The 11,612-nt window shown below is 34.5% G+C and overlaps 1 protein-coding gene across 2 annotated transcripts; it reads left to right on the top strand.

Annotated features, from left to right (window-relative positions):
* The first annotated feature begins 1,558 nt into the window (after positions 1–1,558).
* On the top strand, positions 1,559–11,199 carry LOC109176233 (galactokinase). Of its 2 annotated transcripts, XM_019325690.1 has the most exons (14): positions 1,559–1,975; positions 2,169–2,356; positions 2,606–2,652; positions 2,854–2,948; positions 3,082–3,164; positions 3,361–3,429; positions 3,832–4,017; positions 4,125–4,259; positions 4,500–4,634; positions 4,718–4,788; positions 5,213–5,290; positions 5,457–5,598; positions 5,693–5,820; positions 11,186–11,199. In XM_019325690.1, the coding sequence occupies exons 1-13, from the start codon at positions 1,813–1,815 to the stop codon at positions 5,801–5,803; spliced, it is 1,503 nt and encodes a 500-aa protein (XP_019181235.1). In that variant the 5' UTR covers positions 1,559–1,812; the 3' UTR covers positions 5,804–5,820; positions 11,186–11,199. The 2 variants fall into 2 exon arrangements, with proteins under 2 accessions (XP_019181235.1, XP_019181234.1); XM_019325689.1 differs by lacking the exon at positions 11,186–11,199 and having other exon boundaries at positions 5,693–5,990.
* The last annotated feature ends 413 nt before the right edge of the window (positions 11,200–11,612 follow it).

Here is an 11,612-nt window from a genome sequence, read left to right as displayed (position 1 = left end):
ATTTGAATTTTGAATGTAAAGAATTTTTATATTGGAGAAAAATAAATACAATATAACTAATGAAATTATTTCTCTTATTTAATTTATTGATAATGAATAATTTTTTTTAATAAATTAAAGAAATGCATATGTATTATTGTTTGTTGTAGCTACCAAATTATTATTTAATTTAATAAGAGTAAAATAGAGTACTAATTATGCCAACTTTGATTGGGATGTGGTTCGAACCTAAGATCTTTCTTATCTTATTGAAATCAATGAGTAAGTTAACGGTGAACTAACAGAAATTAACGAAAAAGATAATATTTAACGGAAAAGTTAATGGATAATCATCATATTCATTAAGGATAAATTAGGAAATTTAAAGGAAAAATTAAATTCTGAGCCATTCATTTGATTAAAAAAATTGACCGCCATTTTTTCTACCCATTATAGGCCTAACTCTCTTGGGCTCTTATTAGTATAGTAGATAGAAATTACAATTTTCTCATTTTTACATACAAAGTAATTAAAATCTCATGTCTTTTCTTGATTTTTTATTTTATTTTGTAACTTTTGAAAAGAAAATAAAAAATAAATTGAGACAAACTCACTATTTTCTCTATAACATAAAATTGATATTTTATTGTCATGCTATAATAAATATAGACATTTTAATCTTTATATTATTTATTCTCTTTCAATTTATATTAATATCGAATATTTGTAGTTGAAACTCATAATAAGTCTATTCATGCAAATCAAACAATATAAATTTTATTCATATATTATTTATTTGTCATTGAATTGCAATTCATTTTCCTACTAATTCTTTCCTGCAATCGAACGACACGTTAAGTTTTTTTTTTTTTTTTGGTCAAGTGATAAAGAAGAAAGAGGAAAACTTTTATTTATTTTTTGTAATAGGCTAAAAAATACCTTTAAATACTCTCGGCAGGCACTATTATGCACTAACTCACCATCATCGTTTCTTTTTCTTCTTCTTCTTCTTCTCATTGAGTCTACAAAAAACTTGCACTTCTATAATATACTCTTATATTTGTCCTGCCACACACAAACTAAAAAAAATAATAAAACATGAATTACTACGTTATATTCTTAACACGCCCCCTCCTCACGTGTTCGGGTTGATTACTTTTGATGGGCTCCAAACAACACGTGAACCATAGTTTTTTTTTTTTTTTTTTTTATCGGTGACACGGAGATTCGAACCCATAACCTTTGACATGACTTTGATACCAGATGAGAATTGAAATATCAGCCGTTACGTAAACAAGTTTGTACAATAGTAATATAGAAAGACAGAGAGAATCCTAATAGGCTACAAGTATAACAGTCCAAACATTTATAACTAGTCATTTATAAATACTCTTGTAATATTTTACAAAATTATTGTGATATGCCTAGGGAATATCAAAATTTAGTTATAGAGAAGATAAAATTGATAATGACCCAAGAAGTTTAGGACCTTCATCCAACTAATACACTTATATATACCCAAACTTCCATTTTTACCCTTAATAATCCTAAAATAGTAAAATATCATGAATTGATAGAACATGAACTTCTCCTAATCGGGGCTAATCATAATCCTATAATGAATCTAAAAGCTTTTTGACCTTGTCATTATTTGTATACCAACGTCACGCGCCACCAACGAAGCCACGCTCCGACGGTTCCGTGTTATTATAAAATGCCTTCCACAAAGCTCAGTCCACAATCATAATTTCCCGAAGGAGAGAAAATCGTAAGACCTTGCAGTGGTGATTCTAGATTTCCAGAGAGTACTCAAGAGGATCGATCGGGTTGATAATGGCGAGACACGAAGAGCTTCCGGTCCCGACTTACTCCTCCCTTGAGCCGGTCTACGGCGGCGGCTCGCAGCTCGAGGAAGCGCAGCACCGGTTCAATCGCATCAAGGAAAAGTTCGTCGAATTCTATGGCCAACCTCCCGATATTTACGCTCGCTCTCCAGGTGAATTGCCCGATTTTTTATTAATTTTTTTTCTAAAAGCATGTTACTGTGTCTCATAATTGGGTGTTGATTGAATGGTTTATGATTTACCTTTTTTAGAAGCGCACTGTTTTACTGGATTTACATTTACTGTGTGTTAAAGATGGCATCTTTTATCCTATTGTTATTGTTGTTGTAACTTTTTGTTGTGTAGGGAGAGTGAATTTGATAGGAGAGCATATAGACTATGAAGGATACTCTGTGTTGCCCATGGCGATTCGTCAAGATACGATCGTGGCAATTCGGAAGCACAGTGCGGATAAGACCGAGAAGGTTCTTAGAATTGCAAATGTCAATAGCGAGAAATATTCCATGTGCACTTATCCGGCTATTCCCGACCAGGTTTTGCCATCTTTTCGCTACTCGAATCTTTCAAGCTTGCTTTTTTTATTGTGCTTTTTGTTGTTGAATAACCTTTCTATGCCTAATTGTTAGCACTTGATTAGCATGGTTTTTAACCTGTGTCTGGGATTATGTTAAATTTTGCCATGTTTTTGTTAGTAATGATTGGATTATGAATAATACTAAAACTTGCGGTCATTTCATGTCCTCTACTAAATATTCATGAAAAAACTATCTTTGTGTCTGCAGGAAATTGATCTGAAGAATCACAAATGGGGTCATTATTTTATTTGTGGGTAAGATCTGAGTTTTTATGCTGATATTGTACTTTACACTTGTTTGTTTAGTACTCGATAGTTTTTGTCCAAAGAAGTATATTTACATTATTTTTTCTTCTACTCCTTTCCTCCTATTCACTATAGGGCAATGTTGTTGGGTGTTACACCATTCAAATGGTTGTTTATTTAGTTAATTCTTGATATGTATGGTTTCTCCAGGTATAAAGGTTTTTATGAGTATGCCAAATCGAAGGGAATAGATGTTGGTGTACCAGTTGGACTTGATGTTGTCATTGATGGCACAGTTCCAACAGGTATTTACTTTTTTTTTTTTTTTTTTTTTTTTCTTTTTCTTTTTTGTCTGTCTGTATTTTGGTATGAAAAATGGAACAGAGTAACTATTGATGCATAGGATTGAATTCTGAAACATATCCTTTGTCTGCCTAGGTTCTGGACTTTCAAGTTCTGCTGCATTTGTTTGCTCTTCCACTATAGCTATAATGGCTTCTTTTGGTGTGAGCATTGCAAAGGTACTAATGGCCAAATGAACACGATATGATTGTACCTTTCATCATATGGAAAATTATCGAAAACATCTAAACATTGCTCTCATTGCATATCTCCCCAGTATTTTGTTTTTGAGTTGAAATTCCAATGTCTAGTACATGGTTTCAATGAGTTTCTATTGCATTCTTCAGGAGTAAAATGATTTTTTTTTCTCCACAGAAAGAACTTGCTCAACTTGCATGTGAATGTGAAAGACACATTGGCACACAGTCTGGTGGAATGGATCAGGTATCACTATATCCCTTTCTTTTTTTCCTAAGCCTGTTTTGTTTACCGAGCACCACTAGCAAAATTACAGTATGTGAATATGGTTCAAGCACTTCTTAGGTCATATCCTTTTCCTGTTTAATCTTCATCAATACTGTATTTCTTTTTCTCAGCTTTGGTGAATGAATGCTTGAATCTTAAGTTCTTATGGTGTATAAATTGTACTCTTGTCAGCTTAAAGTTTTTGTTCATCATGGGCGATGAACAATATGTTAAATGTCTGAAGCCCTGTAAAGGGTGTAGATGGATTTGTTTTCCCATAGATACATGGATTGTCCTTGCATTTGTTTAGTTTCTCATCTCAGGTTAATGTTTGGTGTATTAAATAAGGATTGTTTTTTTTTTTTTTTTTTTCCTCCACAGGCAATTTCTATTATGGCTCAATCTGGATTTGCAGAGTTGATCGATTTCAACCCAATACGGGCTACTGATGTGCAGCTCCCTGCGGGTGGATCTTTTGTTATAGCTCATTCATTAGCTGAATCCCAGAAGGCAGTTACTGCTGCTGTCAACTATAATAATCGGGTTGTTGAATGCAGGCTTGCTGCTGTAAGTTTCTGCTTAATACATGCATATTACTAATATGGTTTACTATGCTCTATTCTGTGCACTTACATCGTGAACTTTAAATGAAATGCAATTATGGTGTATTGCAGATTGTACTGGGAATCAAGCTTGGGATGGAACCCCGTGAAGCCCTATCTAAAGTGAAAACACTTTCAGATGTCGAAGGGTTATGTGTAACATTTGCTGGTATTCGTGGATCTTCTGATCCTGTCCTTGCGGTCAAGGTATATCTGCTTTTTCCTCGTTTTCCTCTTTTTCATTTATTTAGCAGGCTGTGCAAATTTGAACCTTTTTGTTTCAGTTATGATATAAAAGAAGTATTGTCGTATTACCCTCTGGTTTATTAAATCTCCAAACCTTTTTGTTTCAGTTATGATATAAAAGAAGTATTGCCGTATTACCCTCTGGTTTATTAAATCTCCTGTACGGTATCAGTTCATGATTGCTATTTTTTGGTGCATCAGGAACATCTGAAGGAAGAGCCATATAGTGCCGAAGATATTGAAAAGGTTATAAACGAAAAACTGGAAACTATCTTTGCAAATTCTCAAACTTCTTTGGATGTGATAAAGGCTGCAAAGCACTACAAATTGCATCAGGTGATTTCATATAAATATAAACAAATATTGATTTGTTTATTATCTTTGTCTTCTAGAGTTTAATATCCACGTTTACGTTGCAGAGAGCTGCTCATGTCTACTCTGAGTACAAGCGTGTGTATGCTTTTAAGGAAACAGTATCTTCAAAATTAAGGTGAGTTACAACGGGTCAATTCTTTAACGTACTGAAATTTTGGTTAAGCAACTTTTTCTTTTGTACTTCTGTCCTGGTTTAGCCGAGTTTATTTGGGGCTTATCTTCTTGAAACCAAGAAGCTGGCAACAAATGCTAAAAGTATGGAATGATTTTTGTGAATAGATAATACTACAAGAGTGAAAAACTGGGTCTATGTTCAAGGGCCAAGGCCTTTTTAGAGAACCAGAAAGCTGGACCATAGAGCAAACATAATCGAAATATAATATCCTCAGGGGTTTAGCAAAGTATTTGTCATGTCAAATGTAATACTAGCCTACCGGGGATCTTGACCACATGCTTATATTAGTCGTAATACTCTTGTTTGGAATTTAGCCTTACGTTTCAATTCAGGTCTGTCTTAATTTGAAAATTTCTCACCGCAGTGAAGAAGAAATGCTGAAGAAGCTGGGTGACCTCATGAACGAGAGCCATCACAGTTGTAGTGTTCTCTACGAGTGCAGGTAGGGTAGTGTCTATCCCCTGATATAACATAGATTTGTGGTTACTCAATTATTGGAATACCTTAGCTTGAAACCAAAGAAAATGCCATAGTTTGGTATGTTTGCATCACATTTTCCACATTTCCGAGACCTTACATGACATTCTATCCTATAAACAAACAAACAGCTGCCCGGAGCTGGAAGAACTGGTAAAGATTTGCCGGGATAATGGTGCTCTGGGAGCGAGGCTTACCGGAGCGGGATGGGGTGGCTGTGCTGTAGCTCTAGTGAAAGAAAGTCACATTCCTCATTTCATACTCAATCTGAAGGTTAGTTAGATCACTCTCTAAACTCAACAAAATCGTTTTTATTCAATTCTGGGCTCAATACAAATGATCTCTTCTTCTTCTTCTTCTTGTTTAGGAGCAATTTTATCAGTCAAGAATTGATAAAGGAGTGATCAACAGAAATGATCTTGGCATGTATGTTTTTGCTTCCAATCCATCCAGCGGTGCTGCCATTTTGAAACTTTAATCCAACTTTACCCGCCGGTCTTTGATATTTAATTGGAAAACAGAATAATAAATTTATTGGGTTAGCCAAAAGCTAGCATGTTGTTTAGTTTCGCAGCTTGATTTTGTGTTTTCTTGAACTGTATCTAATTACAATCATTTTAGACTTTATTTTTTTCAATAATGATAGTTAAATAATGTCATCGATATTTGTAGCACCCATTTGCCCGTCAACTGTCGCCTTAGCATTTTCACATTTTCAAAGTCTGTAATATTTATGAAATTGATGATTATATATATTTTTTTTTTCTTTCATAGTATACTTGGGATTGGGTGGGTGGGGTGGGGGTTACTCGTCCCCCGTTGGAGTGGGGATCAAGGATCCTTTCATAGAGAAATTGTCAATAGGGATCGGAGTGGTAAAGAGATAACATTAAAAAAAAGGAATGTAACCATTTGTTCTTGAATTGGTCTCCTATGAGATTGCCTCACGGGTTTCAATTTGTGAGATGAGTTTAATCTAATAAAATGATCAAGTCATAACATAATTGCATATATATATATATATATATATATATATATATATATATATATATATAAACAATACTTTAAACGTCATATATAATACCTTATATCATAAGTGTAGTACTTTATAACTATCTAACTAATTTGTAACAAATATTTTGCAAGAAATAAAGTAAAAAACATAACATAATTGTATATATATCATCAAAACATAACATAGTATAAATGTAGTACTTTATAACAAAATTCTAATAGACAATTTGTAGAAAAATAAAGTAATAACATGGAAGAATTTCATATATATAATAAATATACTTTAAGTCTTATATATAATACTTTATACTCATAAAATAAATGTTGTATTTTAAAGCAAAATTATAAAAAACAGTTTGAAGCAAATAAAGTCGTAACAAAATTACAAATATAGTTAATATTTTAAACCTTACACATAATATTTTATAGCATAAATGCAATAACATACCTTATAACATAACTTTAATACACATATTGCAATGAATAAAATAATAACATAACAGAGTAGTAGTAGTTAATACTCATTTTGGTCCCTCAATTATTAGATAAAATGAAGTTTTTGTCCCTCTCTATAATGGTGGATGGATGACAATTGTAACAGAGGACCAAATTGGGTATGATTTTATAAGTTAGATAATTAAATTGGATACTTTTAATAGTATGTGACTAAATTAGGCATTACCTAATAGTCGATGGACCAAAAGGAGTATTAACTCGGAAAATTATAATAGACAATTTGTAATTAATAAATAATATATCATTATATAGTAGAATTGCATATATAATTAATACTTTAAATCTTATATATAATGTTATATAGCAAAACTATAATAGATAATTTGCATGAAATAATATAATATTACTAAGTCCTATGTTATAAGATTCATCAATTTTTTCTATAAGACCGGTCTCATAAGAGAAGTTGTCTTTCATCTTAGGCCTAGGGAGTTAATTACACGATTGCAAAACAATAAATAAATTAAGGAGTATGTTGCAAATAAAATTACAAAAATACTTAAATTGTATTTAAGGGTTAAACTTCAGATAAATTTTCAAATTATTACAAAAATCACAATTAAGCGATTGAACACTCAAAAGTTTCAAATTAACTGATTGAATTCAAGCTTTGTTGATGGCAGTTTTTTCGTCACTATGGATGTTGGTTTAATGGTCTAGTGGCAAAGGGTTTATAACCAACATAAACCCAATTTCGAACAACCGGTGAATTTGATTTGTGAATCTTCCCTTTTCTAGGGTTCTATACAACTTTAAATATTAAATGTCAATTATTAAATTCCCTTAAAAATAAGCTACTAAATTAGATAAATTTTTATCTACCATATTAATAAACGATTAAACGATATTTTCACGGTTTCATTTATTAGGTCAATGATAGAGGTTATTATGCCAAAATAAGCCATTAACGTGAGTCGAGGCCAAGCACATAAGTACATTGAAGGCAATAAATGAGGTCGAGTACCCCAATAGGTCAAAGAGGATATATATACCCCAGCTCGATCAAGGGTAAAGGTTATGCCAAAATAAGTAATTAGCGTGAGTTGAGGTCAAGCACATAAGTGCATTAAAGACAATAAACAAGATCGAGTACCCCGATAGGTCAAATAGAGGTATACCCCAATTGGCCAAAGAGGGATCAAGACCAAACTAAGGACGGTCCGCCTCGACCCTACCCAACAAATTAAAGGACAAACATTGCCTTTTTAACTGTTATTTACAACTATAGATGCAATTGGATGACCAGTCCAAAATTTAGACAAAGAAGCCCTAGTTGGCTTCATCTTTGAATGAAGATTCCACATTATCATAAGACAAAGATGCATATATTCATGACATCTTCATATGATTGGAAGAATGACATCTTCATATGATTAATTAGCAACATTTGTGGGTGTTAATTTAAAATTTTTAGAGTCATAACTAATTAAATTAATATTTTTATAATAATTTATCTTTTAAAAACTTATTTGAAGTAATTCATCAATAATAATTATGTCAATTTTATGACTTAATTGGGTGTAATAATTCATGTATATATACACACTTTTTACTCTACCCATTCAAAAATTTCAAACTAAAAATACTTCAAAATGCATCTTTTCCAAAGAGAACAGTATATCATTGTTGTTACATAACTTGTAGTCTAAAGCTAGAGATCAGATAAAACTGAAAGTTTGTATAGATCTTGAAATCAATTCTTGAGTATATCAAAGAACAAACAGTAAAATGACTGGAATTACTTGTTGTTGGGGGCCCTTCGGAGCAACTTGAACTGGAAAGAAGAGGCGTTGGAGTCCCAGGAAAGCCCAATCTCATCATCGATTCCCAATCTCCGGCCCCTGAACAAATCCATGCACACCAGCACGTAATCGTCGGTGCGGAGAATCTCGAAGGTGGCGCAGTACCCCACGGGGTGGTTCCGGTCGGTGACGTCAAGGACGACGACGCCGGTCTGGTGGCCCAGCACCGTCTGGTTGGCCATGCACAGCGTCCAGTAGCGGAAGACGTGGTTGAACGTGGCGGCGAACGGCGCCACCACCTTCCCGGTGACCACCTCGATGTGCGACAGCGCCTTCCGGATCTGCCACGGGTTCGACGGGTCCGGCGGGGGCGGCGGCGGGAACACGTCGCGGGCCTCCACCACCAGCCGCGGCACCTGCCACGGCTCGTTGCTGACCCTGTATGCTTCTTCCTCCGCCTTGCTGGGGATGAAGTCGTAGAAGAAGGTTTTCTTCATCACCTGAGAGCAAGGGAAGAAATGAATCCCGTCCATCTTCTTGGTTTTGTGATGGGAGTACAATGATGGGAGGGATACAATTAAGGGTTTTGTGTGCTATTATATTTATGGAATGTGAGGATCGGATATTGGTAATCTATATATATTTCCTATATCTAAATTAAATTCTTTTCCTTAGTAAAACGGTTTGATCTTATGCCACAAACCCAAAGAAGGATATAAGAGATAATACTATATAATACTTCATAATGATAATATTAAATTGTCTATAATACTTTTTTATGGGTTAACAAGTAATACTTTTCAATAAAACTATAGTAATACTAATTAAAGTCAATACAAATGGATGCTTAGGTAGAGACATTAGTAAAATGTGTTGCGATAATTTAGTCTGTGACACTTTGGGGAATTGGATTGCGGGATTTATGTATATAGGTGGCGGGAGTAGTGTTGAAGAGGACGAGAGTTGGGTGGTTACGTTCTAAAGGGTTTGAATATTGTATGAGATAGGGGTTTCTGTCAAGTTATTATAGAAAGCGATTCAAATATGAGTACACAATGATTAGAGGGTAGTGGATTGCCATGGGGTCCTTTATGGGGAATATTGGATGCATACATGCAACTTACGGGACGACCTTGGGAGTTACAGGTGCACAGAGTAGTATTGAAGGTTTATGGGCTAGGTGGTTTGAAAGGGTTTAAATATTGTATGGGATAGGAGGTTCTGTCAAGTTATCATGGAAAGCTCAGAACAATTAAACAATGGTTAGGGGGCGGTGAATTGCCAAGGGTCATTTACGAGGAATATTGGATACATACATGTAACTTATGAGACGACCTTGGGAGTTACAGGTGAGCGGAGTAGTATTGAAGAGACTGAGGTTTGGGTAGTACAGTTCGAAAGGGTTTGAATATTTGATGGGATAGGGTCGTGTTTCTGTCAAGTTATCATGGAAAGCGATTAAAATCAATTAAATAATGGTTAGGGGGTGCATGGTGAATTGCCAAGGGGTCATTTATAAGAAATATTGGATGCATCAATGAAACTTGGGAGTTACATGTGTGGGGGGTAGTATTGAGGAGGTTAAGGGTTGGGTGGTACAAACGGCTTTGAATATTATATGGGGATAGGGTTTTTGTCAAGTTATCATAGAAAACGATTCAGAGCAATTAAATTATGGTTAGGGGGTGGTGAATTGCCAAGGGGTCATTTATGGGTATATTGGATGCATGCATGTAACTTACAAGACGACTTTGGAGTTATAGACTTATAGGTGCGGCGAGTAGTACTGAAGATACTAAGGCCTGGGGTTCGAAGGGGTTTGAATATTATATGAGATAGGGGTTTCTGTCAAGTTATCAAGGAAAGTGATTCAAAGCAATTAGACGATGGTTAGGGGTGGCGAATTAGCAGGGTCATTTATGGGAAATATTGGATGCATGTAGGCAACTTAGGGATTACTGAGTTAACGATCTTGCATCTACAATGAGTAAACGTGTGGCGATGGATTGTTTGTCGTATTATGCTCTTCAACTCGCCCAAGGGTTTTAAGTTCTTGAAATGCCACATCCGCAACTACAAAAAAAAAAAACCCTTTTGCCATCGGTTATTTAACCCTTTTAACGTTGATTTTTTTTCCAACGTTGTTCTGGAAGTCGTATATATTCTTTTTAATAAAGAAACGATGTTGGTTGTTTAAAAAGATCGACGTTGTTAGTGTATTTAATTTTTTTTTAAAAAAAAAACAATTAGGAAACGACCTCAGATTTTTTTTAAAAAGAAATAAATAGGATACAATGTCGGTTATTAAAAAAACTTAGTGTCGTACATTTTTATTTTTTATTTTTCAATAGGAGACGTGTGGTATCTCCTTGCCTAAAAACGTTATCAAACATATTTACAATTACATAGACGAACAACCATCAATGCAAAAGATAAGTATTTTGACAATCGAAGATGAAGATTTTGAAATACGAGACTGGATTTTTTTATTTAAAACAAACATAGGTTTAAGGAGAAAAAGCAGAGCATTGTCCTTAAGCACGTAAAGAAGAGTGGTCATGCCAGCATTATCATGGGCGAGGAGAAAGATCTTGGCGTCTTTCTGCAACAGACCCATCGACACCAACATGCCATTGACCCAACTATGGCTTGGCAATGACGACGACATCGGTGGATTTAGAAGGAAGAAGAAGGAAGGTTTTGCTACAAACTTGGCGACGACGACGATGACAATGATGACAGCATTGACTACAAACTTTTGAATATTTGAAAGAAGATATTAATAATAATAAAAAAAAAAGATCGCCTAACTTGATGTCACGACTGAAGGCGACAGTGTCAGGGTTTGAACCCTACTAGAAACATGAATGAGAAGATGGCTCAGGATTATGCATTTGTTATATTTATAATAAAGATAAATGACTTTTTTGTCCTCAATTACAACCAACGTGTAGATGTAGTTGTCCAATTATTTGAAGTGTAGATTTAGTCCCTCATGTATTGCCAAAGTGACTA

This window comes from Ipomoea nil, unplaced genomic scaffold (assembly GCF_001879475.1).
Source record: "Ipomoea nil cultivar Tokyo-kokei standard unplaced genomic scaffold, Asagao_1.1 scaffold0688, whole genome shotgun sequence".
Taxonomy (NCBI): domain Eukaryota; kingdom Viridiplantae; phylum Streptophyta; class Magnoliopsida; order Solanales; family Convolvulaceae; genus Ipomoea; species Ipomoea nil.
Note: the sequence above shows the minus strand (reverse complement) of the source record. Positions and strands in the feature narration are given on the sequence as shown.

Coding starts and splice junctions, on each gene's coding strand:
- LOC109176233 (XM_019325690.1), top strand. CDS start 1,813: ATGGCGAGACACGAAGAGCTTCCGGTCCCGACTTACTCCTCCCTTGAG. Junction 1,976..2,168: donor TATTTACGCTCGCTCTCCAG/GTGAATTGCCCG, acceptor TTTGTTGTGTAG/GGAGAGTGAATTTGATAGGA. Junction 4,789..5,212: donor ACAGTATCTTCAAAATTAAG/GTGAGTTACAAC, acceptor TTCTCACCGCAG/TGAAGAAGAAATGCTGAAGA.